This window comes from Pleuronectes platessa, chromosome 24 (assembly GCF_947347685.1).
Source record: "Pleuronectes platessa chromosome 24, fPlePla1.1, whole genome shotgun sequence".
Classification (NCBI taxonomy): domain Eukaryota; kingdom Metazoa; phylum Chordata; class Actinopteri; order Pleuronectiformes; family Pleuronectidae; genus Pleuronectes; species Pleuronectes platessa.
Window position 1 is genome coordinate 7,086,962 of NC_070649.1, and position 27,963 is coordinate 7,114,924.

A 27,963-nucleotide genomic window follows, 5' to 3' on the forward strand; every position below is an offset into this window, starting at 1 on the left:
TAACAGTTTGTTGATCAAGAGTTTGGTCATTTCATTTCATTAACTTTTCAACTTTTTAATGGATTGTTTATTATTTTGCTTTCTGAACTGAACTTTATAATAATAAGTCGATGCTTTAGTGATGAAAATCATCCAAGGTTGAATCATAACAGATTCTTCTCTGTGGTAAAATTATTATATTGAATTATTGAGTATTTCTTCCTCACTGTCTTAGTACTTTTACTAATGGAATATTACTTCGTTGTCTTGGTACTTTTACCTCAGTGAATGATCCGAACTCTTCTTCCAACATTGTCTAAGTTTATTTTGTTGCTTATACTTTAGTACTTGTTTTACAAGTACTTGTAACATAGTATTTCTGCTGTGCAGTATTCGTACTTTCCTCTTCGTCCTCCAGTCCCACAGGGGTAGCTACTGGCTCGAAGCTCGGAGTCTCTCTTTTCCTTCCGCTGGCTCTCTTTGTTCGCGCAGAGACTCAACGTACGCAGAAAGGAGGAACATGGCCGCCGTGCAGCTGCTGCGGGTGTCGGTACATGAGCGGATCAGCGCTGCCGCTGAAGACGTTCTGATGCAGGTGGAGAAAGATGGAGGAATGGCTCAAGTCCCGGCACTGAGAGCGATGCTAACCGAGCGGCTAATGGCGGCGGCTGAGGAGATCCTCGCGGTGTTTGAGGAAACCGTGGCAGAGTACGAAGACAGATACGAAGACCGAGTGGAGCGGACAGGGGAGGAGATCAGCCGCCAGAGGAGGCTGCTCGATGCCATGATGCAGCCCGTAGTCCGGCTTCACAGAGCAGGTCAGTCCCTAGAGCAGGGGTCTCAAACTTGCGGCCCGCGAGACGATACTTTGTGGCCCCCACCTTAATATGAAAGATTAATGTTAGTGTGGCCCGCGAGTTTTATATTGTTAGCTTCTGTGTGGGACAATGTTATGATGTTCTGGTTTCCTACTGTGTGCCTGTCCAGTGAATGCAGCATGCATGTGAGTGACATGGGGGGCGGGGTCGTGTGTGTGTGTGTGTGTGTGTGTGTGTGTGTGTGTGTGTGTGTGTGTGTGTGTGTGAGTGTGAGTGTGAGTGTGAGTGTGAGTGTGAGTGTGAGTGTGAGAGAGAGAGAGAGAGAGAGAGTGAGTGTGTGAGAGAGTGTGTGTGAGAGTGTGTGTGTGAGAGAGAGAGAGTGTGAGTGCGAGTGCGAGAGAGAGAGAGCCGGAAGAGAAAAGAGTGGCTTTGGATGTGCGGAGAGCAGGAGGGTGAAATCCATAGTTTTCCGCGCAGGTCATGATGTATCCAGTGCTTCATTTGTAAATCACAAGGTGCCGGAACGCTAAGTACATATGACAGCGCAGGTACGACGAGCACAGGTCCCGGAACGCACATAATACGACGCTCAAGACAGCACACACAAGCCACTTACAATGCAGTGGGACTTATTTAGGCTCTACTGCAGTGACGGTATCAGTCTTTGTGTCAGTGATTAATAAAGTGGCATCTTGAGCAAAGGCGACTTTTGTGTCCAGCGGAGAAAACGAACGGAACAAACACATACACACACACACACAATTTGTTAAATTGAAGGCAAATTCAAGGGACACCACGGCTCCTTTGCGCACACGCTGCGCTGTGAGGTTTTGGGAGCTTCTTTACGCAGACGGATTATTCTAAACTGCAGCAGTTTATAACACGTCATTGAGCTAATATCTACATTTTACGGTCTGGGCTGTTTTACATTATTATTTACACCTGATATGTGTGGATGAATTTTAATGATTTAAATTCCCTCATCCTCTGGTGGTGACATTTACGCACCGAGCCACAGACTGTACATGACGATGTGCATAATTATTTTGGTTCATCTTAGAAGTCTGCATTTGTTATTATTTTATGAAATTGTGATGCTGTTGTTAAGAAAGCTTTATATATAACTTATTAGATTCTCTTGTTATTGCGTGGCCACAAATTAGTAATTTATCCACCGATGTCAACAGGGGCTCCGTAATTTTCTAGTGATTACATTATATTGTTATATTTTATTTTAATTATTTCTTTAAAAACTTTTTTTTAATATTCATATTAATATAATAAATTCGGCAGCAAGAAGTAGGCAAGAGAAAGCATGTTCAGAAGAACCGTTCATGTTCTTCAATATTCTATTCATGTACAGAAGAAACCATTGAAGTTAAATAACTGTTAATAAGGACATTTGAGAAGTTTGGATTTTTTTTAGCAAATTTTTTTTTGTGGAATACCTGATGCGGCCCAGCCTCACCCAGATACTGCCTCTAACTAACGCTAGCTAGCATCAGCCCGAGCAGCGGTGTTCATGTCTGAAACAGAAAGTCGTGACACATTTCTCTGAGTTTTACCCACAGGTCTTGTGGTAGGATTTAAAATGTTTGCTTGCGTGTGTGTGTCTGTGAATATGGCATTAGAACTGAAACTCTAAACATTAAAGCAGAAGGGTGGGGGCAAGAGCAGTTTGGGTCAGATATATGGCCTTCCCACCATGACTTATTAAGATGCACAAACATGCAAAGACACACTCATGCAGCTAGGGAAATTTAATCTCTGCTTTTGACCCATCTGGTCACAGAGCAGTGAGCGACCATGTACGCCGCTCGGGGAGCAGACGTTGGGGGAGTAAGGTGCCTTGCTCAGGGGCACTAGACAGGGTAGGGAGACTCTTGTTGTCTCTCCGTGGAGTCGAACCAGAGACCTTCTCTGCCCATAGTCCAAGTTTCTGCCACTAGACCACCGCCTCTCCCTAACCTTAGCAGCAAATAACCTTTGCTGCTTAGTGTTAATCTTGAAGTTAGCTAGAAATGTGTGTGCGTCACATCGCTTGTCAGTCTAACACATGTCTTGATAAAAGGACAGAAAGAGTGACATTGTTTTGGTTTTGAGGATCTGAATGTTTACACAAACAGAACATACAGCTGATAGAGCAGGAACTAGGGCTGCTCAATTAATGGAATTTTAATCGTGATTTCGATTATAGGGTCAAACGATCTCTACACCAGTGATTTTCTACCTTTTTTGAGCCGCGGCACGTTTTCTACATTTACAAATTCCCGGGGCACACCACCAACCAAAATGACACTCTATGGCCTAACACAGTACATATAATACATATAGTTAGTAATATAACTTCGAAATGTATTAAAAAGTAAAAAAATTTAATCATTTCAGCCCTTTATTACTCTTACCTTTAATGGGCACAAATTGAATCAGATTTAGGAAACAATCTTTGATTGAACTAAACTTTATTTAACGGAGACATATTATGCTCATTTTACCAGTTGATGTGGTTTCTTGGGGTGAAATGTCTGGTCAAAATACCAAAAGGATCATTTAAAACAGGACCTTTTTACCCCGTCTAAAACAGCCCTCAGAGTGACCTGTTTTGAGTACCAACAGTTACTCCCGCCGTTTACCCGCGCTTCATTGAATTTCTTCACTTTGACATTCAGAGGACAGGGCAGAAATCACATCGCCTCAACACCCACCGTGGGCCTTCGCGATGCTTTGTTTTGATTAAACAGTCGAATTCCCCTGGTCCGCACCAGTTCTGGCTGCTAGGCGCCAGCCGAGGCGCACCGCCGGAGGGGGCCCCCGCGTGAACGGAGGGTTCCCCCAGCGGGCGCCGTAGCTGAGTGATCCGCGAGAAGGGACAGACACGTGTCCGACCGCCGTACCCGGCCCCCTCCAACCGGTCCCGCCTTCCGCACCGGCGACGGACACCGCCCTGTGGTCCAAGAGAAAGAAAGCCCCCGCATCAGCGACGCCGTGAGGCTCCGCGGACGAGGACCCTCCCCCCCACAAAAAAAAAGTTGAGGCGTGGCACACACCGAGCCTCTGCCGACGTGGAGAGGAGGGCGAAGGGGCGACTGCTCCCCCAGCCGCGGCACGTGCCCAACGGTTTAACCACAAATACCAATGAACATCGGCCAATGATATCGGTGAAAGTCAAGATTATTACCGATGTGCCGATGTCAGTAAACGAGGCGAATATAGGCCGCTACCGATGTTCGGCCGATACATCAGTGCAACATTAGATATTAGATAATTTCCCACGGCACATCTGACGATCTCTCACGGCACACTAGTGTGCCGCGGCACACTGGTTGAAAATCACTGTTCTACACTACAACAATCGAGTTGAAATTATTATTTGGCATTTTTTTCGAAAGAGACGCGCATGCCCAATTCAGTCTTTCCCCCAAAGCATCCAACACAGCCCAGCTGACTGGCCCTCACTATCAAGCAGCCGTAAAGAGAAGGAGGCGAGTTGTGTGTGTGGTGACCGGCGGTATATAAAAAACAGCGCGAGTGGAGAATTGCAGAGGGAGGGCAGCCCCGTCTGATCGACGGAAAAGGGTAGAAAAAGTTATCTTGTATGGGAACACTTCGGATTTGAAGAATTCAACGAGGAGCAGCAGCACACAATGTAGCGGCCGTGCCGCAGCCATTCTCAAGCGAGCAGCCGCCGGGCTGTTCACAGCGGACCCGCGATTCTCAGCGCCGGTCAGCCCGCGATTCTCGGCTTGTTGTTGTATGTTACCCGTTCAATGTAGGGGCTCGGGGGTAAATGATGATGGTCCTCATAGCCATCCCCACCCCTCTCTTTTCTCTCTGTCTGTCTGCTTGTGTGCTTGCATTTCATAATGAGAGGGAATTTCAAAGTTCTCAGTTACAAAGGTTTTTTTTGGAGAGTGTTAGGGCTGCCATCATTAAGGGTTTGAATAACCGGGCACCGATATCCTGGTTTCACAGAGGAATAGGACATGCAGCCGTCATCGGTGTTTACCTGAACCAGAAGTGAGTGACACTCACGGTTAGTCATTTAAAGAATAAAGCGTAGACTTGAGAATAAGGGCACACAATAATCGTTTGAATAATCGTGATTTTGATATTGTCCAAAAGAAACGTGATTATGATTTTTCCCATAATCAAGCAGCCCTATCAGGAACATAACATTATTTACTCCAATGAACAACAACACTGACCCACAAGGTGTCAGCCGAGTCAAGGCTAGTTTATGAAACACAAAATCAAACTGTCATAGTGGGGAGATTTGTCCAGAAACTATCAGAGGAGGACTTGACTGGGAGAGGCTCCTTGTAACATCCTGGTTCCAGTGCCAAGAGGCGTTGGACTACGCCTGTGCATCAACAATGGAGAACCAAATTGATTTGCGGCGACACCCCTTCATTATTTTAACCACTCACATTACACTTGCTGTTATAAATATTCCAAAGCCTTCTGTTCGGCGCGGCTACTGAATAAGACGAGGCTGTGTATATGTGCCCTTAGCTATGCTGTTAACTTTTCATTGCTTCTTAATTAATACTTGTTGAATTAGACCAGACCGGCTCTTCACATATTTGGGATAAACGAACACGTCGACACTTGTCTGGAAGCAGCTCAACCAACTAACTAACGTCCCCTCGCCCTTTTCTCCTCTGTTAGTGACATAATTGCTTTATTTGGCCTCACAATGAAAAAGTTTTTGACCAAAACCCCTTTGTTTTATGCTGCTTCCTTTATGAGCTGCGTCGTAACACCAACTGTAAAAGACCTCAACATCTCTACTTCCTGAATGTGTTTGTTTAAAAATCACGACAGTCGACATTAAGCGACACAACACAAGTTTTTCAAAACACTTAAGGAAACTCTGAAATGATAAACGTGTGCTTTTCTGTTTCAGTGTGTCCTGCAGATGTCCAGCAACTGATGGTGAATAAAGAAGATGTTACCCCTGAGCAGCAGCAGTGGAGCCCCCTTGTGGTCAAGGAGGACCCAGAGCCCCCCCATATTAAAGAAGAACAGGAGGAACCTTGGACCAATTGGGATGGACAGCAACTTCAAGGACTGGAAGAGGCTGATATGAAGTTCACCTTAACTCCTGTCGCTGTGAAGAGTGAAGAAGATGAAGGGGAACTTAAATTGTCAAAGCTTCATCCGAGTGAGACGAAGGAGTACAGAGGGAACTTAAGGGGCAATCTAAAGAAAGAGAAACGATTTAGTTGCTCTGAGTGCGGTAAAAGATTTAACCAAAAGGGCACTCTAAATACACACATGAGGCGTCATACAGGAGAGAAACCATTTAGTTGCTCTGAGTGTGGTAAAAGATTTAACACAAAGGGCAATCTAAATACACACATGAGGCGTCATACAGGAGAGAAGCCATTTAGTTGCCCTGAGTGTGGTAAAAGATTTAACCAAAAGGGCATTCTAAACACACACATGAGGCGTCATACAGGAGAGAAACCATTTAGTTGCTCTGAGTGTGGTAAAAGATTTAACACAAAGGGCAATCTAAATACACACATGAGGCGTCATACAGGAGAGAAGCCATTTAGTTGCCCTGAGTGTGGTAAAAGATTTAACCAAAAGAGCATTCTAAACACACACATGAGGCGTCATACAGGAGACAAGCCATTTAGTTGCTCTGAGTGTGGTGAAAAATTTATCCAAAAGGGCAGTCTAAACATACATATGAGGTGTCATACAGGAGAGACACCATTTAGTTGCCCTGAGTGTGGTACAAGATTTAACCAAAAGTGCATTCTAAAAACACATATGAGGCTTCATACAGGAGAGAAGCCATTTAGTTGCTCTGAGTGTGGTAAAAGATTTAACACAAAGGGCAATCTAAATACTCATATGAGGCGTCATACAGGAGAGAGGCCATTTAGTTGCTCTGAGTGTGGTGAAAGATTTATCCAGATGAGCAGTCTGAATACACATATAAGGCGTCATACAGGAGAGAAGCCATTTAGTTGCTCTGAGTGTGGATCAAGATTCAACCAAAAGGGCAGTCTAAACGTGCATATGAGGCGTCATACAGGAGAGAAGCCATTTAGTTGCTCTGAGTGTGGTAAAAGATTTAACACAAAGGGCAATCTATGTACACACATGAGGCGTCATACAGGAGAAAAGCCATTTAGTTGCTCTGAGTGTGGTGAAAGATTTATCCAAAAGAGCAATCTGAAATCACATATGAGGCGTCATACAGGAGAGAAACCATTTATTGGCTCTGAGTGTGGTAAAACCTTTAACCAAAGCAGCAATCTAAATAAACATATGAGGAGTCATACAAGAGAGAAACCGTTAAATCACACAATAAAAAGATATTGATGACGTTTTATTTTTGAGTGTTATTTTATTTTCCGAAATAAACTTTATAATAATAAGTCGATGCCTCTCTCTCTTGCAGGGCGGATAAACTGTGTTAAAATGAATGTGCCCCCGAAATTTCTATATCTCTTCCAATGTATACCTATTTTCCTTACTAAACGTTTCTTTAGTAAGGAACCACACAATTTCCTAATTTTTATGGAACAAAAAGCTCCCTAGAATTTAAAAAAGACACTTTACAAAAACCTAAGGAGCTGGTTGGTCTAGCCCTCCCCAGCTTCTTACTCTATTATTGGGCAACAAATACTAGAGCCATGTTACACTGCTGTTGCACTAATGACCAACCCCCACCCTGGCTACAGTTTGAGGAGCCCTCATGTGGTTCATCATCTTTGATGTCCCTCCTGTGCTTCCCCACAACTATTCCAGCATATGTGCATTCAGACAGTGTTGTTGTGAAAAACTGTCTTAAAATCTGGACACAATTTAAACAACATTTTACATTGCAATCTATACCTGGTCTGGCTCCTGTTTGCTCTAATCCCCTGTTCACTCCATCCATTATGGATAATGCTTTCTCATATGGAGAGACAAAGGAATTCTATATTTTAACCATCTTTACATTGATGGTAAATTTACTTCTTTTGGTCAGTTAGCACAGGTTTACAGCTTACCTTCAACACACTTTTTCAGGTATTTGCAGTTAAGAGATTTTGTACCTATCCGCTTTCCCAATTTTTCCACCACACCGTCTCCCACACTTATAGACACCATCCTCAAAATTAACCCTTACCGGAAAGGTACCATATCAAGGATTTACCACACTCGTCTTGCGCACCAATCCTCAATCACTGATGCCCTGCGTACTGCATGGTCGGTTGGTTTTAATATAGAGATAGACCCTGCGGTATGGGAGCATGCTTTGAAAATGGGTCCACTCATCCTCTGTCTGTGCCAGGCATTGAGTCTTACAATGTAGTAGTGCACAGGGTCCATTGGTCCAAGAGTAAAATGGCTTGTATATTCCCAGGTGTAGACTCAAGCTGTGACCGGTGCCATTTAGGACCGGCCAGTCCCCTTCATTTAATGACGCTAGAAAATATTAAGTACTCGTTGCGAGGCACCTCTACTTATAGGCCGTTAGGTGAACCCTGTTATTGTTTCAACCCGCTCCACAGTCTGGCATCGACAGAATCTTTAGCTCATAAAAAAGATTGAGTCGTGCTAAACTACCGAAAAAAAATGGGCCTAATGGATTCCAAACAGTGCTGTATATATAGCCGCGTCCAAGAAGAACAATGAGGCAAATATACGATAATGTTATGTTTATGTTAAGTCATTTAGATCCAGATCTAACATGGACTGTGAACACCCAGCACACACTGAAGAAATCAAGGCAAAGACTGTACTTCCTACTTCAGCTTAGGAAGTGCAAAGTATCATCACCCATCATCTGTGGATAGTGTCCTGACATGACCATGGACTTTTCAAAACACTGAGGTTAGGAACATTGCTCTGCTGCTACAAGACCAGAACCGAGAGACTGAGGAGGAGCTTCTTTCTTCAAGCATTCTGTATCCTGAAAACATACAATGACTATATAAACTGCAATTACACTTTTTTTCACACTTGCAAATGGACTTTACACACGCTGCACATTATATTCCATCATGCTGTTTAGGAAAAATATTTCTTGATCTTTCTTTCTTCACACTCGCAAACGAAATTTCACTACATGCTTTACATTAGTATTTCTATGTATGTGACAAATAAACCGCCTTCCTTATATCAATAAAAGGCAGTAATTGTACTTATACCAATGACCATTTGTTCGTTCATTTATTCATTCATTTAGTCATCCATTCATTCTTCCACAAATGAAAACAACATTGATCAACCATAAAAACAATCTTTATTAAAAAATTGAAATATGACATACAAAACTGTACAAAACAGAATAAAGAATAACAGATTAAGGACACTCAGTCCTCACTGTCAGTGTCAGGCCAGTTATCTTCCAGTTCCTCAGTTTGTTTTGTGTTGGCACAATTACAACAACGACATAAGTCTGTGCAACACAGTCCTGCACAAAAACCGGAACATCTGCCTGTCTCACAGGCACTTTTGCAGCCGCAGTGTATCACATGCAAAACACAGTCAGGGGACGAATTTCTGATGATCCAGGTGTCTGCTTACGGCCCCTGGAAGCAAGGTACACAATATCTTGACAAACAGACAACACTTTCAAATGCAAGTCATCAGCAATGTTGACATAGTGATCCAGTGTTGGCTCCTCAGTGGCGCCTATAATCCAGCTAACTAGATTGTATAGGACAAGGGGAACAACAGTTTGTGCTTCAGTGACATTCACATTTTCAGAAGTTGGAGGCCATGGGCATGACATGCCAGGATTCTCATTAAGATGTATTTTTAAGAACAACGCTACTGTATATAGTGTCCTTACGTCCTCTTGTGTTGTTTGGCATTTTGTTGTCCCTTTTTCAGTCTCGCTGTCTGTGTAGCTCAACTCACTAGACAGTGTGGTTTCCCCACCTGATGGATAAGGTAGCATGTCCACGAGTCTATCTGTTGACAGAGTCTCTGCAAAAACCAGCTCGCAGACGTTGCGCTTGGTGGGGATGTGAAACACCAGCTGGGGGAAATCACGTTGCGCTTGGTGGGGATGTGAAACACCAGCTGGGGGAAATCACGAGTCAGCCTCTTCTTCAACATATCCTGTCTGCAACACAACAAAACAGTGACAATTGAGAGTTACAGGAGTACCATCAAAAGCAGAGAGTGGTGGAGGTGGTACAAGACATTACAGGCTAGAACTGCCATACAGCACCTTTAACACAAAAGATGCCCAAGAAAGACACACAACATCACAAACCACACCACACAAACACACAATACACATTAGCTGTTCTCCTCGTTGCCAACTGGTACATGTCTGTGCAAACAGCAAGACTTGAAAACTGTTTCTCCAAACAGGCCTGTCACACACATTTTGTTTAAAGCTGCCCTTGCACATGACAAATAATAAGGCTTGAGAGAAAAATGCATTGCAGTTACCTGTAGTTTGAAGCATCAAGACCTTTATTTGCTTTCACCAGTTCAATGAAGGCCTTCCTCAGCTGGCCCATTCTCAGCACCTCTTGGTTGAAAAGCAGCCTGTGGCGAATTATCCTCTCACAGAATATCTTATAGCTGACATCAAACACATATATAAGTGTTGTGATTGTGTGCACATACAACAGAATGCAGATGAATGTTTACTTACATAATGTTAAGTTAGTAGCTCCTTGAAATGCAATATAATAAATAACTTCCTTATCTTTCTCTGGTTTTTCAGGCCTCGTCAAAAACCTGGTGTACTGATTGTAACATCCTTTGTGGTACTGCACCTCCAGAGCCACACAGTCTTTTATATGTATCAGAATACTTTGGTCTTCCTTCAACTCGGCAGCTTTCTACAATTGGCCTTTACTAAAAAAAAAGGATAGCTCAATGAGTTTGTTGACATATCTCCCACACATAATTTTACCTTTCAGTTACTCTACCACAGTGTGTGTGTGTGTGTGTGTGTGTGTGTGTCTGTTTACCTGCTGTTAATGTTTCAGCCTTTTAGAGAGGATCCCTTTGTCGTTTGCCTGCTCGGCTGATTAACTTCTCCTTCTATTTGCAAATTATGCACAGGGCAGGAAGGACGGTTGGCGATTGGCAGCCCTGAACAGGATCGCAGTTTCTTTGTTGGAATCGTGCTGCTAGAAGTAGATGGAATGGCCTTGTGGTCTTCCCTAGCTTCTTGTCTCTCACGTGCGAGACGTCTTTCCACCATTGCGATGGCGTTTTTGTCTCTAAATCTACGGTAGCACGTGAGATGGAAGGCAGCATCCTCGGGAATATTGTCAAACTCCAACACTCCAACAATCAACACAGTGTTTGAAGTTCTCAGCCATGTCCCGACACTGCCACTTCAACCTGAGCCACTTTTCTAGGCTTGTCCTATATGTATTCCATCGAGTAGTGGTTAAATAATTTACATCCTCGTGTTTGACTGAAGTATTATGCATTCAACAATGTTTGCTTTTCGATTTATTACACTCTGGTGTGTCTTCTTCTTCGTCGTCCGTACTGCTCGATGAAGTCATGGGAGCCTCCATCTTGCCAGTCTGTTGACAAAGAGCAGCTACCTCATTGGCATAGCATGATCACATGTCGAACCATGCCACCACTCGCGGCCAAAATCTTATTACGCTCTGAAGAAACTAATTCTGCATAAATCATAATTGCATCGACAATCGACTGGAATTTCAGCGACAAACATTTTTTGGGTAGCTGTAATGTGTATCCCCACCATTTGACTGTCTGATATGTTATCCTCTCATTTATTATCTGTGAGGACTATTGTACATAAAGTCTTGTTTTGAGATTTCTACAAATAAATCATATATAATTTTTTTTTTATATAAGTCGATGATTTAGTGATGCAAAACATCCAAGGTTGAATAATAATACTCCTCTCTGTGGTATAATAATAATACAGTAAATCATTTAGCATCTTAAAAAGGTAAAGTAAAAATGAACTTTGTTGCCGTTTTAGACAGATTATTCATATTCAGCTGATCTAATTTAGGACAGTCAATGTATTTAAGTTCTACGGAGCCCCAGAAAGGTCATGGAAAAGATTTTGAATCCAATATTTGTGTAAACAGCAGCTTCAGGGGAAGAAAGGATGACGTTATAATTAGTAGTAGCAGTATTACAACAAACTAACTCAAAGAAAAAAAAATCGTCACACGGTGTGACTGTGGCGTGGCTTCAGAGTTTGTACACACGCCATCACAACGCGATGTTCTGTATCGCGGACATACATGGACCATTAATCCTTTGATGCTGAGCAGTCAACAAATAACTCTCTCTCTCTCTCTTTCTCTCTCTCAGAATTGGGACATTTCCTCAAAATATGTAAACATTGAGTACGGCGAAGGTTCATCCTATGCCAAAGGAGACGATGTTGTCATAACTCCACTGTGCATTGTCCTTTCACCACCAAACTTCTGTGTCATGATCAGAGTCCAAGCCTGTAAAGCTCTAAGTGTCAATATTTCCTCAGGGACATAGCGCCACCTACTGACCATTGTGAAAATTAAGTTGTTATAACATTGTCCACTTGACACAAAATTGACCAAGCTACATCAGAGCCCCTACTTGAACATATCTATTAGTCTGTATGTAATAATTCTGAAGGCACCACCTACTGGCAACAGGAAATAAGCTTTGTTTGACAACTATCATTCAATTACATGAAGTTTTCACATTGTGTTCAGTGCTGCTTTTCAGTCCCAGAAATTGTCGTTTACTTTTGGTTTTATTGGTTTGTTTAATTTAATTATTGAGTATTTCTACTTCACTGTCTTAGTACTTTACTTAGTAATATTATTTTACTGTCTTGGTACTTTTACCTCAGTAAATGATACAAATTCTTCTTCCACCATTGGTTAAGTTTATTTTGTTACGTATACTTTAGTACTTGTTTAACAAGTACTTGTAACAGAGTATTTCTACTGTGCAGTATTAGTAATTGAGTTTTCTCTCCGTCCTCCAGTCCAACAGGGATCGCTGCTGGCTCGGAACTCGGAGTCTCTGTTTCCTCAGGCTGGCTCTCATTGTTCTTCTCAGAGACTCGAGGTGCGCAGAAAGGAGGAACATGTCCGCCATGCAGCTGCTGCGGGTGTCGGTACACGAGCGGATCAGCGCTGCCGCTGAAGACTTCCTGATGCAGGTGGAGAAAGGAGGAGGAATGGCTCAAGTCCCGGCGCTGCGAGCGATGCTAACCGAGCGGCTAATGGCGGCGGCTGAGATGATCCTCGCGGGGCTCGAGGAAACCTTGGCAGAGTACGACGACCTAGGGGAGATCTGTCGCCAGAGGAGGCTGCTCGATGCAGTGATGCAGCCCGTAGTCCGGCTGCACAGAGCAGGTCAGTCCCTAGAGGAACCGCTAACAGGCTAACGTTAGCTAGCATCAGCTCGAGCAGCGGAGTTAATACGTCACTTCCTGTCTGTGTTTTTAAATCATCATTGTATCAGGCCATCATGAAATACCAGGAGCGGGGGAGTGTGTGTCTGTAGCGAGCGCCCCCGGTCCCAGCTCCAACCCCGCCCACTCGCTCAGAAGAGGGGTCAAAATGTCTCTTTTGATAGTAAAGGTTTCCTACCCCTGCACAGTATGGACAATACATGGCCTCACAAACAGGGGCTTGCTTGTTAGCACTGTCGAATCAGCTTAACAGGAGAAAACTGAATAAACTCGAGCTCAGTCTCTAGCTCAGACCATCTTCCATGATCAGATCTCTACAGTGGCCCTGAGAGCTCAACAAACAGCAACTTAAAAAAACACCTGCAAGTTGACAAGCAAAGTAAGAAAACAGTTACATCAATTTCACAACACAACACATTACAGAAATGCGACGCAAATATACAAATGCGCAGGAAACAGATAAACGCGCTGCAAATAGAGGCGAAACGACAACGGAAGTGTTTCCAGAGGACAGCTAAAAGTGATGGACACTGCTGCCACAGGAGACACAAAAACGTCCAATACATCATACAAATTCGGTTCCACACGGGTCGGCCACCCGCGCACTTCAGCCCCTCTGCAGTTTGCAGTGGCTGTACAATACAGTGTTGTGCATATTTTTTTGTTTCATTAATATTTATTCAAAAATTCACTCTTTATAGGCTATATTAAAATGCAGTGAAAAAAAAAAAAAAAGCGTGTTTCCTCATTGAGATCTTTATTACAATGAACAAAATATGCGCTGCCGTAATCTTAAGCAGCGGAGCCGACAGCTAGAAGCCGGTGCTACTAAACACAGCTGACCCTCGTTTTTTTTTTTTTCCTCCAAAATAAAATAATAATAATATAAAAAAACAATCATGTTAAACATTATAACTTAACCACAAATATATAATACTTAGGTCTGACAGGTTTTGCCAAATGTAAATCAAAACTATCAAACAAGGCACAGAGTCTTCATAAAAATAACCAGTCACTCACATACAACTTCAGCACCAGCCTACGGATTTGTGTTGAGAAAGATGAGCATGTTAACATGCTCTGGGTTCAGTCGCGAACACAGCCTGGTGACCGTCAGTCCAGCCGCCGTAAAATCCCGCTGAGGTGACTGATGTCGCCGTGATACACAGGTAGCTCTGTGCTAATTTGGCTATTCCGGTGAACCTTGTTCCATTCACTTTCCACCAGTCTGTAGGGGTGCAATCCAGGTGTGGGGGAGCTTCCCTCAGAAAGTTATGAAGATCTGCTTCGATGCTAGAATCACGTTGAATGGTATAGTGCTCCCCGAGGAGTTGTGTCATAGTAGAGACCTGGGACTGTGAGGCCGCGGCTCCGCTGCTCCCCTCGTCCGTGTCAGACAACGCAGGCTCCTCGTCTCCCCAAGCTTCTGGGATAGCTTCGCAGTATTGGCAGTGAACCAAGTCATTTTTTAACTCAAAATGGTCCCACGCTACACTTCGCCGTGACCTCTTCATGTTTACTTTGGAAATGGAAATACACGGTAACTCGCAGGTAACTGAGTAGGCCTGTGGCGTTTTTTTCAAACACTGCCCCCCGTGGTCAAATGTAAAATTAGCTAATTTATCGATGAAAAAATAATGTCATCGAAGAAATTCTTAATGATGAAATTATTCGATCGTCGATTAATTATGCCCATCCCTACTTGTTAGCGCTGTTTATTCAGTTTAACATGAGAAGACGGCATGTCTCTAGATCGGACCATCTTCCGTGCTCAGAGCTCACTTTGGGTCTCTCCGAGCGAGTGGGCGGGGTCGGAGCCCCGAGGCCGGTGCACTCGCTACGCGCACACACATACACACATACACACACTTGCCCGCTCCTGGTATTTCATGATGGCCTGATCACTCACTTTCATCATTACATTCACCTTAATAATGTGAAAACTGATTCGTTAAGTTCAGCGTCCGCGAAAAATTTGCACAACACTGTATGGTACAGCCCCTGCAGAGGGGCTGAAGAGCAGGGGTTGCCGACCCCTGTGTGGAACCAAATTTGTATGGTGTATTGGACGTTTCTGTGTCTCCTGTGGCAGCAGAGTCCATCACTTTTAGTTGTCCTCTGGAAACATTACGATGTTGTTTCTCTCTTTGCTGCGCTTTTTCTCTATTTGCTGCGCATTTTGGTATTGCTGCACATTTCTGTAATGTGTTGTGTTGGGAAATTAATGAAGATGTTTTCTTACTTTGCTTGTGTTTTGTCAACTTGCATGTGTTTTCTTAAGTTGCTGTTCGTTGAGCTCTCACGGCCATCGTACATTCCTCTGAGTTTTACCCACAGGTCTTGTCTGAAAGCAGCTTAAACCCTCGTCCTGTTCTCCTCTGTTAGTGACCTAATTGGTTTATTTGGCCTCACAATGAAACATTTTTACCAGAAACTCTTTGTTTTATGCTGCTTCCTTTACGAGCTGCGTTGTAACACCAACTGTAAACGACCCCAACATCTCTACTTCCTGAATGTGATCGTTCAGAAATCACGACAGTCGATATTAAATGACCTAACACAAGTTTTTTTTTGACATTTCAGGAAACTCTGAAATGATAAATGTGTGTATTTGTGTTTCAGGGTGTCCTGCAGATGTCCAGCAACTGATGGTGAATAAAGAAGAGGTTACCCCTGACCAGCAGCAGTGGAGCCCCTTTCTGGCCAAGGAGGACCCAGAGCCCCCCAACATTAAAGAAGAACAGGAGGAACCGTGGACCAATTGGGATGGACAGCAACTTCAAGGACTGGAAGAGGCTGATATCAATTTCACATTGACTCCTGTCGCTGTAAAGAGTGAAGAAGATGAAGAGGAACTTCAATCATCAAAGCTTCATCCGAGTGAGACGACGGAGACGACGGAGAACAGAGGGAACCTAAGGGGCAATCTTGAGAAAGAGAAACCATTTAGTTGCTCTGAGTGTGGTAAAAGATTTAACACAAAGGGCAATCTAAATACACATATGATGCGTCATACAGGAGAGAAGCCATTTAGTTGCTCTGAATGTGGTAAAAGATTTAACACAAAGGGCAATCTAAATACACATATGATGCGTCATACTGGAGAGAAGCCATTTAGTTGCTCTGAGTGTGGTAAAACATTTAACACAAAGGGTAATCTAAATACACACATGAGGCATCATACAGGAGAGAAACTATTTAGTTGCTCTAAGTGTGGTAACAGATTTAACACAAAGGGCAATCTAAATGCACACATGAGGTGTCATACAGGAGAGAAACTATTTAGTTGCTCTAAGTGTGGTAAAAGATTTAACACAAAGGGCAATCTAAATACACACATGAGGCGTCATACAGGAGAGAAACCATTTAGTTGCTCTGAGTGTGGTAAAAGATTTACCGGAATGGGCGCTGTAAGTAGTCACATGAAGAGTCATACAGGAGAGAAACCGTTTAGTTGCTCTTACTGTGGTAACAGATATACCGCAAGGGGAAGTCTAAATAGACATATGACGCTTCATACAGGAGAGAAGCTATTTAGTTGCTCTGAGTGTGGTAAAGGATTTAATCTAAGGCGCATTCTAAATAAACATATGAGGAGTCATACAGAAGAGAAACCGTTTAGTTGCTCTGAGTGTGGTAAAGGATTTAACTTAAGGCGCATTCTAAATAAACATATGAGGAGTCATTAGGGTTGCAAAATTCCGGGAATACTTGCAACCCTAGGAGTCATACAGGAGAGAAATTGTTTAGCTGCTCTGACTGGTAAAAGATTTAAGATTCAGTCCTATCGTACGAGACGTGAGGATTCATAAAGGAGAGAAATTATTCAGTTGCAACCTTTTGAAACAAAATATTTTTTAGGACTTATCAGCAGATATTCATATTATACATATTCATAGTTCACTGTTTTAAATAGACTATAAACATTTTTTATGTCCCTAGAAAATATAACTCATTGAATAACACGAAAGATTTGTGTTTATATATCTTGTTTCTACTGATTTCTACATAATTAATCTATTTTTCATAATGTCCTTCATGTCATTTTAAGGTTATAGTGTGTTCCTTGCACTGTATGAATGTGTGTTCTTAACTAGTTCATATGATTAAATATGTTAGTTTTAAATCAATGGTTTCTTGGTTCGTGAGATTCAATGACAGTGTGTGTTCTCCTTTATGTATTGAATGTCTTTACAAGAATTAAAGTCTAATAAAAAGATAATGGCGTCGTCGCCCTTCTCTTTGTTTCTGTACGAACGGAGGCTGCACTGGCTACAGTTGAATTGTCTCATCACGAGACTAATTAATCAGCTTCTCAGTCAGACATCTTTGTTTACGTTTGATGTGAAGTCGGAACGTGGCAATTTCAGGTCAGAATATCTGACAAGTGAGTCGTCTGTTACGGTAAATGTCAAACACAGGGTTCCTACGGTCATGAAAAACCTGGAAAAGTCATGGAATTGTAAATAGTTTATTTCCAGTCCTGGAAAAGTGCTTGAAAAAAATTAAATCCCCAAAGTTTTGGAGAAGTCATGGAAATTAGTTATATACATATTTTCATGTTCATTTACGCTGAGTTTTAAATAATTAATATGCTTTTAAAGGAAAGCATATGTCTCGCTCAGAGACACAGTGAGATCAGAGCTTGTTTGTTCTCATCAGTGGAAACAGTGAAACCACAGAGTTTTTCTGGTGACAGCTGCTCAGAGATCAGCGCCGCAGCTTCTTGATCAGAGCAGAAGCTTCAGTTGATTTTACCGTTAATGTTTCCCCTCTCCAGTCCGACCTGCTCTCACGTTTTGTTTTAATATTTTGTCAACTAAAATATGCGCCACATCCTATTACGTCTTACAGCCCGGCGCTCTTCCCTGCAGGTCGCTAAGCTATAGTGTCCGACTCCTGGCCTCGGTAAACTAACCCTGGATAAATCCCCAAAAAGAAAAGTCTGGAAGGAAAATAGAGTTTAATTCTGCATGGACAGATTAATTTGCTTTCACTCCCCAACGCTGCTGGCTTACCTTAATGCTTGATATGTGGCGAGGAATTGGCAGAAAACCAAAAATGTAACGTTTGGAGATATTTCTAGAGCGAGCACATGGCACCTGCTAAAAAGTACCCAGCTGGAGATGAGCAAAAAAAGCATAGTTCTGTGTTTCATTTATTTCAAAGTGGGCCTACACATGTATTTTGTTCTCCTCCTCGTGAGAGTTGGGTGTTTACCTTTTTGCTAACAGGTAAAAATAGCAATAAAATGTCAAAAGTTTTTTTTTGATGTTCTATAATTTAACAAATGCAAAAAACTATAGTTTTTATATATATTGTATAACTTTACATAAAACTTTATTAGCTTTGTTATCAAATATGTTTTGCGGCTCCAGACACATTTTATTTGGGGGAAGATGGGGCAAAATGGCTCTTTCAATAGTAAACGTTGCCGACCCCTGTCTTATACTGTCAGGAGGCCTCAGCCCAAAAATGACACGAGAGATGGTTATTGAATCAGGACCACACACCCGTTTATTTTCCTTCACACTTCAAAACTTCTCTTTCAACAACACCCCTTTCCGTTAGAACCCCCTTTCAAAACAAGAGTCCCAACTAATACCCTGCTTATAACAGGAACTACACATCAACCTTCCACAATAAGGTCACTAAATAAAAAAGCTTACAGATGTGTTGTTTTTTTGATGTGAATAGCATATTTGTCAAAAGTTGTTAAAAGTTTATATGAATTCATTTATTCTAGCCCTCACAACAGCTCAACAAAACGTCTGTCTCAGAGTGCGATTCCCGCTGCGGTCTGCCAAATAGGTTTATTATTTAAAGTATTATAAAAGTGCCTATTGCAGAGTTGACTGAACCATTTACTACTCAGTGTGTCTGTGGAGTGTTTCTCACACCACAATTAGATTCTGACCATATTAATATCAATCTAGGCTCTTAATTTGTCTCTCAAAGTGGACCAGATAGATGCATCTTTACTTTAAAATGTACTATATCCTCTTCCAAGAGGGTCCAGGGTTCATCCACCATGATCTCTACAAATCCTGTGGAAAACACTGTGGTGTGCATGTGTGAGTGAGTGAGCATATTATTGTTATAAATAAATTGTAACTTTTGGCTTAGAAACAAAAAAAATTCTTTTGAACTTTATTCCCTACCGGGCTATCTGAATTCGGTTGTGTTGATACAGTGCTACATAGAATTTCTGGCAAACTTCATTTAATTTGCAATCTCAAACTCAATTGTGCTGCTGATGTTATCGGTTACAACTCCTAGTGGCGCTGGGGTCTTGAAAAATATTAGAAGGGTCTTGAAAAAGGTCTTGAAAAGTATTGAATTTGATCTCAGGATTGCTGCATATACCCTGCATACTCTGTCTATCCATCTATCTATCTATCTATCTATCTATATCGATGTAACATGAATACTGTTTGTTTGATTGAAAATGAAAAGGTTCATCATTTGAATTACATGTCTTTTAGTCTCTAAAATTGGAATTTTGTGAAATGTTTCTGATGAATTCAAATCAAGATGTGGTTTTCTGTATTTGAAAACATCTAATAGTTACAGAATATACTAGTTACTTAAGAAAAGTTTCTGGTACCTTCCTCCACAGGAAAGGGAATAAGTGCTACAGAGGACGATCCTGCACCATCATCGTGCACTGCAGGTGAACCATACACGTCTTCATTTGAATCAATATGAGAAAATAAAGACAAGAAATTTGTTTCATTCTTTTTTTATTTACTCAAGTTGAGCAAATACAGATTTGTTTAATTAATGCTACAAAGAGGAACTCCATTGTAGTACCAAATTGTACCTCTAGATGGCAGGCGAATGCAGCATTTGATTGAACTTTCTTTTCATCCTGATGTTTTCCATTGTAAAGAACATAAAGGATGCTCTAGTGCATTAACATTTTATTATGTATATTTTGTGATGTAGTCTCCATAGTGACAGTACTGGCCGGACTGGGACTTACATCCTGAATGACATGGTTCTGAATCGCATGGCTAAAGGTGAGCTTTACATATGTGTGTTACTTTCTGTTGTCTAAGCCTTTTTCTAATCAAGAATATCTGTACGAAAACGGAAAATAGATAAGGTGATTTTCCCGTGTTGTCTTAAATGTGCCATCATGTAAAAATAAATTTAAAATGACGTGTGAATGGCATAGCTCTGATTTGAAATGTTTGTAGCGCCTGTATTATGTGTTCAGGGACGTTCAGAGTGTTGCATTTTAATGAAAATCACACCAGGATGATAGAAACACATTCAAATAAAGGGGGTGCATATGAAGGAGCCACAGACGACTTAGAACATCAGATTTGGTTGCTGTGCTCCAATTCAAGCTGAAATCGAAGCAGAATCTTAAATTTTCCCTCTTATTTGCGGTTAAGTTTTTCTCATTTTGTTAAAAAACCCTCAACGGTGTATTTTAAAGCTCCAAATGTTAGTTTTTTTGAAACATCAACGTTGAATGGTGTTTTGAGTTCTCAGTGTTTAAACATCTGAGGCACCTCTTCCTCTCCACACACTACTAACACCTGCAGAAAACACATCCATGCTACGTCCTTCTCTTTGTGCCCCACTCAGGTCTGTCTGACGTGGAATCATCATTGTATACCTCAAGCGAGTAAGAAATGTAAAAAAAAATTAAAGAAGTGCTATTCTTTGAAGAAAAATTTAAAATAAAATCTATTTTGTATCTGTGAGACCTTAAATACATATTTTCGTGTTTAAGTGCTGCAATCACTGGGTTTGACTTCTGTGACTTTCTGAACTGTATCATCCTCATCACCAACTGATTTTTATCAATGTAAGTACGAGTATGACAATTTTATTTCTAATGGTTTGTTGGTCACAGTTTTTCGACATTTCATTTTGTTAGCTTTTAAACTTTTTAAATATCTGAATTCAAAGTCTTTGATGACGTATTATTTTTTGTGTTATTTTACTTTCTGAACTGATCTTTATAAATAAGTCGATGATTTAGTGATGCAAAACATCCAAGGTTGAATGATAAGAGATTCCTCTCTGTGGTATAATAATAATACAGTAAATCATTTAGCATCTTAAAAAGGTTAAGTAAATATGAACATTGTTGCCGTTTTAGAAAGATTATTCATATTCAGCTAATCTAATTTAGGTCAGTCTATTTATTTCAGTTCTACGGAGCCCCAGAAGGGTCATGGCAAAGATTTTGAATCCCATATTTGTGTAAACAGCAGCTTCAGGGGAAGAAAGGATCATGTAATTATTAGTAGTAGCAGTATTAATACAAACTAACTCAAAGATCGATTTTTCGTCACAGGGTGTGACCGTGGCACCGCTTCAAAGTTTGATTACACACCATCAATACATGATGTTCTGTATCGCGGACAGACATGGACCATGAATCCTTCGATGCTGAGCCGTCAACAAACAACTCAAGTCCTGCATTGACAGGGTTGGTGGTCATTGATCAAAGGAATCTTTATGTCTTGCAAAAGTTACGTCTCCCTCTCTCTCTCTCTCAGAATTGGGACATTGACTCAAAACATGTTAACATTGAGGTACGGCGAAGGTTCATCCTATGCCAAGGGAGACTATGTTGTCATAACTCCACTGTGCATTGTCCAATCACCACCAAACTTCTGTACAATGATCAGAGTCCAAGTCTGAACAGCTCTATGTGTCAATATTTCCTCAGGGTAATAGCGCCACCTACTGATTTAATTATTACTATTATTGAGCATTTCTACTTCACTGTCTTAGTACTTTTACTTGTAATGAAATATTACTTTACTGTCTTGGTACTTTTAACTCAGTAAATAATCCGAATTCTTCTTCCCCCATTGGTTAAGTTTATTTTGTTGTTTACACTTTAGTACGTGTTTAACAAGTACTTGTACCAGAGTATTTCTACTGTGCAACATTACTACTTTCGTTTCCTCTCCGTCCTCCAGTCCAACAGGGATCGCTGCTGGCTCGGAACTCGGAGTCTCTGTTTCCTTCCGCTCGCTCTCTTTGTTCTTCTCAGAGCCTCGATGTGCGCAGAAAGAAGGAACATGGCCGCCGTGCAGCTGCTGCGGGAGTCTGTACACGAGCGGATCAGCGCTGCCGTTGAAGACCTCCTGCTGCAGGTGGAGAAAGGAGGAGGAAAGGCTCAAGTCCCGGCACTGCGAGCGATGCTAACCGAGCGGCTAATGGCGGCGGGTGAGGAGATCCTCGCGGGGCTCGGGGAAACCTTGGCCGAGTACGAAGACCTAGTGGAGCAGTCCGAGCGGGAGATCTGTCGCCAGAGGAGGCTGCTCGATTCCGTGATGCAGCCCGTAGTCCGGCTGCACAGAGCAGGTCAGTCCCTAGAGGAACCGCTAACAGGCTAACGTTAGCTAGCATCAGCACGAGCAGCGGAGTTAATACGTCACTTCCTGTCTCTGTGTTTTTAAATCATCATCGTATCTGGCCATCATGAAATACCAGGACCGGGCGAGTGTGTGTCTGTAGCGAGCGCCCCAGGTCCCAGCTCCGACCACGCCCACTCGCTCAGAAGAGGGGTCAAAATGTCTCTTTTGATAGTAAAGGTTTCCTACCCCTGCATAGTATGGACAATACATGGCCTCACAAACAGGGGCTTGTTTGTTAGCACTGTCGAATCAGCTTAACAGGAGAAAACGGCATGTATCTAGCTCAGACCATCTTCTGTGATCAGACCTCACTGTGGGTCTCTCCGAGTGAGTGGGCAGAGAGACCCACAGACAAATACTAGTAGCGCACCGGGGTCCGCTACACACACACACTCACCCGCTCCCAGTTTCTCATGATGGCCTGATACAATAATGATTTAAACAATTTAAGTGACGTTCACTCATGTTCATCGTTACGTTAATAATATGAAAACGGAAAAATATGCACAACACTGTATTGAACAGCCACTGCAGAGGGGCTGAGGCATATCTATGGGCTGAAGAGCCGACCCCGATGATGTATTGGGCGTTTTTGTGTCTCCTGTGGCAGCCGTGTCCATCACTTTTAGCTGTCCTCTGGAAACACTTCCGATGTCGTTTATCTCTTTGCTGCGCATTTTTGTATTTATTGCGCATTTCTGTGTTGTGAAATTGATGTAGATGTTTTCTTACTTTGCTTGTGTTTTGTCCGCTTGCATGTGTATTCTTAAGTTACTGTTCCTTGATCTCTCAGGGCCACCGTACATTTCTCTGAGATTTACCCACAGGTCTTGTCTGAAAGTAGCCTGACGTTGTCATACTCACAATTCTAGTCAGAATGTGAGTCTGATACCGCTCCATTGGGCTGTGATTATGGGGCGTGTTTCAACCGAACCAGAAAAAAAAAAGCCTCTTGTCTCAATTGGACAGACCGACAACCAATCAGAGCAACGTAGTATGTGACGTATGTTAAGCGACTGATTGTGAGTTATTTACTAACGCCGGGTTCACACCGGATGCTGAAGCGCATGCTTCTGCAACTGCGTCGGCGGCGTTTCACGCAGCTGTGTCGCAGGACTCTTTGTCATTCATGCTTCCCCAACCTTCCCCAAGCGCTGCGCGTCTTTATATGTTTTTTTGTCGAAGACGACCTTAGAGACGCCTTCTTTCTTCTTCGTCGATTGTTTATTTACATAGCCACTGCGGCTCCTCGTAGCCTTTTTCTGGCGGACAAATCCGCCAGTCAGTGACGGGTTATACAAGTGATCATACTATCGGATCTCTATTACCAAGTGCTCTTCTATTTGGTCCATATTCGTTCTTCTAAATCTTCCCCTTCTGTTGTCCTGGAGTTTTAATTTTACCAATGACATTATTAAATGTCCCCCTCTGCCCATCCACTACAGCCACACAAGCAGTGATAAAGATAAAGAGAGAGAGAGGGGGGTTACGTATTCTCCACATAGGCTTGAGTGGAGAATACGTAATTTACCCTCGACACCCGACATTTAACGGAGCAAACAGCAGAGAAGTTCTTCAACATGGATGACATTAAATTAATAATTGAAGTGGAGAAGCGCAGTGAGTTGTATGATCCTCGGAACATGTTGTATAAAGACAACACCAAGAAAGACAAATGTTGGGATGCTGTTGCTTAATGTTGGAGCAACAAGTAAGTATATGCTTTTATACTACTGGATCAATGGGTGATATTATTAGCGCTGCCCGGCGGTTCAGCGTCGCTTCAGCGTCCGGTGTGAACAGCCAAGCGCGATAGGGATTAGCGCAGCGCGGCGCTTTGGCGTCGCCTCCGCGTTCTCTGTTCCTCTTTCAAAATGAATGCGCTGTCGATGTCTTCTAAAACAGACTCAAATGCAACATCTACACATCTCAGCTCTCCAGCGGCAGGCATTCAACCTAAGCGCCCTTTGATGACGTGGTTGATTACGTTACCATTGATCATCTGTCAATCATCGTATAAAGCCCGCCCTGACAATCTGATTGGCCCGGTCGACTTTGTACCGGGCATAATTTCTCCTCAACGGAGCGACTCCAGACCGAACTTCCCGACATCAAATGTTGTGGGCGGGGCTAAGTTCGTCCGGCATCCAGGCTAGTCTGAAAGCAGCTTAACCAACTAACGTCCTTTTGCCCTGTTCTCCTCTGTTATCGAATTGGTTTATTTGGCCTCAAAATGAAAAACCTTTTTACCAGAAACCCCTTTGTTTTATGCTGCTTCCTTTACGAGCTGCGTTGTAACACCAACTGTAAATTACCTCAACATCTGTACTTCCTGAATGTGATCGTTCAGAAATCACGACAGTCGATATTAAATGACCAAACACAATTTTTTTAAAACACTTCAGGAAAATCTGAAATGATAAATGTGTGTATTTGTGTTTCAGTGTGTCCTGCAGACGTCCAGCAACTAATGGTGATTAAAGAAGAGGTTACCCCTGAGCAGCAGCAGTGGAGCCCCCTTGTGGTCAAGGAGGACCCAGAGCCCCCCAACATTAAAGTGGAACAGGAGGAACCGTGGTCCAATCGGGATGGACAGCAGCTTCAAGCACTGGAGGAGGCTGATATCAAGTTCACATTGATTCCTGTCGTTGTGAAGAGTGAGGAAGATGAAGAGGAACTTAAATCGTCAAAGCTTCATCCGACTGAGACGACGGAGAACAGAGGGAACCTAAGGGGCAATCTAGAGAAAGAGAAACCATTTAGTTGCTCTGAGTGTGGTATAAGCTTTCACCAAAAGAGCACTCTAAAAACACATATGAGGCGTCATACAGGAGAGAAGCCATTTAGTTGCTCTGAGTGTGGTAAAAGATTTACCACAAATGGCAGTCTAACTACACATATGAGGCTTCATACAGGAGAGAAGCCATTTAGTTGCGCCGAGTGTGGTAAAAGATTTAATACAAAGGGTTGTCTAACTACACATATGAGGCGTCATACAGGAGAGAAGCCATTTAGTTGCTCTGAGTGTGGTAAAAGATTTCGCAAAAGGAGCAATCTAGTAATACATATGAGGAGTCATACAGGAGAGAAACCATTTAGTTGCTCTGAGTGTGGTAAAAGATTTTACACAAAGGGCCGTCTAACTAAACATACGAAACTTCATACAGGAGAGAAACCATTTCGTTGCGGTGAGTGTGGTGAAAGATTTAACCAAAAGGACTGTCTAACTACACATATAAGGCATCATACAGGAGAGAAGCCATTTAGTTGCTCTGAGTGTGGTAAAAGATTTTACAGAAAGGGCCATCTAAATACACATATGAGGAGTCATACTGGAGAGAAGCCGTTTAGTTGCTCTGAGTGTGGTGAGATATTTAGCCAGAAGAGCAATCTAAATAGTCATATGAGGCGTCATACAGAAGAGAATGCAATTAATTGCTCTGAGTGTGGTAAAATATTTACCAAAAGGAGCAATCTAAATATACATATGAGGAGTCATACAGGAGAGGAACCGTTTAGTTGCTCTTAGTGCGGTAAAGGATTTAACCTAAGGCGCATTCTAAATAAACATATGAGGAGTCATTAGGGTTGCAAATTCCAGGAATATTCAAAGTTGGAAACTTTCCATGGGAATTAATGGAAAATGTTTGGGTAATTTATACTAACTGTATTTACCTTGTCATATGCAAGCATAAATATAAACATTTTGTTTTGGGCACTTGATTATATGCTTCTACATCTTTGTTGCAGTCTTAACATAGGTCTTTGAACAGTATTTGCAAATGTACACAGCATTTCCTTCTACATTGGCTGGGGTGAAATGTTTCCACATATGAGAGTGCACGTGGCATTGTTCTGTAGAATAAGATGAGAAAAAAGCTTGTAAATCACACTAAAGCAATGCCAGAGATATAAATAGTTAGCTAAACAATTGGAATCATTTTTAAAAATATTTTACAATTGATGGATAAATTAATAGAAATAGGCTAGATGAACAGATAAACTATCCTCAATCAGCATGCTAATATATTTCCCCCAGTAGTATCATCAAACTTACCTGACTATTCCTTTGGCTAATGCAATAGTGTAGCCTCAATAGCCCTGCTGTAGTGTGCGAATTATCTGTGCATGTGATCGAGGAATGCACAGTGCAGGGTTGATATTCAACTTGCAGCGTGTGCTTCATTCCATACATCTTTAAAATAGAGTTTTGAATTATCTTTCTATAGGTCAGCATTAAATTTGCTGTAACATTTTCTTTCAAAAATTCCCAAAATTCCCACTCTTAACTTCCATGGAAAGTTTCCAGAAATTTACCAAAAATGTTCCACCCCTTTGCAACCCTAGGAGTCATACAGGAGATAAATCGCTTAGCTGCTATGACTGGTAAAAGATTTAAGATTCAGTCCTATTGCACGAGACATGAGGATTCATAAAGGAGAGAAATTATTCAGTTGCAGCCTTTGCAACAAAAGATTTTTTAGGATTTATCAGCAGATATTCATATTATACATATTCATAGTTCACTGTTTTAAGTAGACTACAAACAGTTTTTATGTCCCTAGAAAATATAACTCATTGAATAACATCAAAAAATTTGTGTTTATAAATCTTGTTTCAACTGATTTCTACATAATTCATCTATTTTCATAATGTCCTTCATGTCATTTTAAGGTTAAAGTGTCTTCCTTGCACTGTATGAATGTGTGTTCTTAACTAGTTCATATGATTAAATATGTTAGTTTTAATACAATGGTTTCTTGGTTTGTGAGATTCAATGACAGTGTGTGTTCTCCTTTATGTATTGAATGTGTTTCCAAGAATAAAAGTCTGATAAAAAGATAATGGCGTCGTCGCCCTTCTCTTTGTTTCTGTACGAACGGAGGCTGCACTGGCTACAGTTGAATTGTCTTATCACGAGACTAATTAATCAGCTTCTCAGTCAGACATGTTTTTTGACGTGAAGTGGAAACTGGGAAATTTCAAGTTAGAATATCTGACATGAGTCGTCTGGAACGCAGCATTCCACCCCCACACACAGACAGTGAAGCAACGTTGACGGTGTTGTGCCATAGTGCTTAAAAAGTTTTACCATAGAATGGTGTGCCTTAAGGCACTCAATAAATTTGGTTATCAAAATAAAATATAAAACATTCATATTTAAAATATTAATATTAAATAATAACTTTAATTGGTTAAAGTTGTCTCGCGGGGCACCACCCTTCAAAGAAGGGAAAAGATAGCCAATTTATTGATTAAGATCAGCTTCATTCAGATCTAGTTCGAATAGAAATCTCAATATTTTCTATTATAGATTATATAATGAACAGAGAAGGTTATGGAGTTCTTAACAATGTAACGGTTGGCAAAATTCGCAAAGTAGCAAAATTAG

The 27,963-nt window shown here is 41.8% G+C and overlaps 2 protein-coding genes and 1 long non-coding RNA gene across 4 annotated transcripts; 2 read left to right on the forward strand and 1 right to left on the reverse strand.

Moving 5' to 3' along the window:
* The first annotated feature begins 460 nt into the window (after positions 1 to 460).
* Positions 461 to 27,416, forward strand: LOC128430776 (uncharacterized). The gene is made up of 7 exons (XM_053416823.1): positions 461 to 797; positions 5,704 to 7,115; positions 12,748 to 12,879; positions 12,925 to 13,120; positions 15,802 to 16,007; positions 22,131 to 22,518; positions 25,016 to 27,416. Exons 1-7 carry the CDS (start codon positions 500 to 502, stop codon positions 26,098 to 26,100), a joined length of 3,717 nt encoding a protein of 1,238 aa, XP_053272798.1. The 5' UTR covers positions 461 to 499; the 3' UTR covers positions 26,101 to 27,416.
* LOC128431020 (uncharacterized) lies at positions 9,773 to 11,815 on the reverse strand. Of its 2 annotated transcripts, XR_008334099.1 has the most exons (4): positions 10,742 to 11,815; positions 10,420 to 10,625; positions 10,212 to 10,346; positions 9,773 to 9,876 (listed from the first exon to the last, which is right to left on the reverse strand). It is a non-coding gene; the product is annotated as an uncharacterized LOC128431020 (long non-coding RNA). The 2 variants fall into 2 exon arrangements; XR_008334098.1 differs by having other exon boundaries at positions 10,212 to 10,625.
* On the forward strand, positions 12,778 to 17,401 carry LOC128431018 (gastrula zinc finger protein XlCGF57.1). Its single transcript, XM_053417215.1, has 2 exons — positions 12,778 to 13,120; positions 15,802 to 17,401. Exons 1-2 carry the CDS (start codon positions 12,850 to 12,852, stop codon positions 16,866 to 16,868), a joined length of 1,338 nt encoding a protein of 445 aa, XP_053273190.1. The 5' UTR covers positions 12,778 to 12,849; the 3' UTR covers positions 16,869 to 17,401.
* Positions 27,417 to 27,963: the final 547 nt, after the last annotated feature.

Excerpts from the sequence above, each read along its gene's own strand:
- LOC128430776 (XM_053416823.1), top strand. The coding sequence starts at position 500 with ATGGCCGCCGTGCAGCTGCTGCGGGTGTCGGTACATGAGCGGATCAGC. Across the intron at positions 12,880-12,924 it reads TGCAGCTGCTGCGGGTGTCG|GTGGAGAAAGGAGGAGGAAT; the intron begins GTACACGAGCGG and ends TTCCTGATGCAG. Across the intron at positions 13,121-15,801 it reads AGTCCGGCTGCACAGAGCAG|GGTGTCCTGCAGATGTCCAG; the intron begins GTCAGTCCCTAG and ends TTTGTGTTTCAG.
- LOC128431018 (XM_053417215.1), top strand. The coding sequence starts at position 12,850 with ATGTCCGCCATGCAGCTGCTGCGGGTGTCGGTACACGAGCGGATCAGC. Across the intron at positions 13,121-15,801 it reads AGTCCGGCTGCACAGAGCAG|GGTGTCCTGCAGATGTCCAG; the intron begins GTCAGTCCCTAG and ends TTTGTGTTTCAG.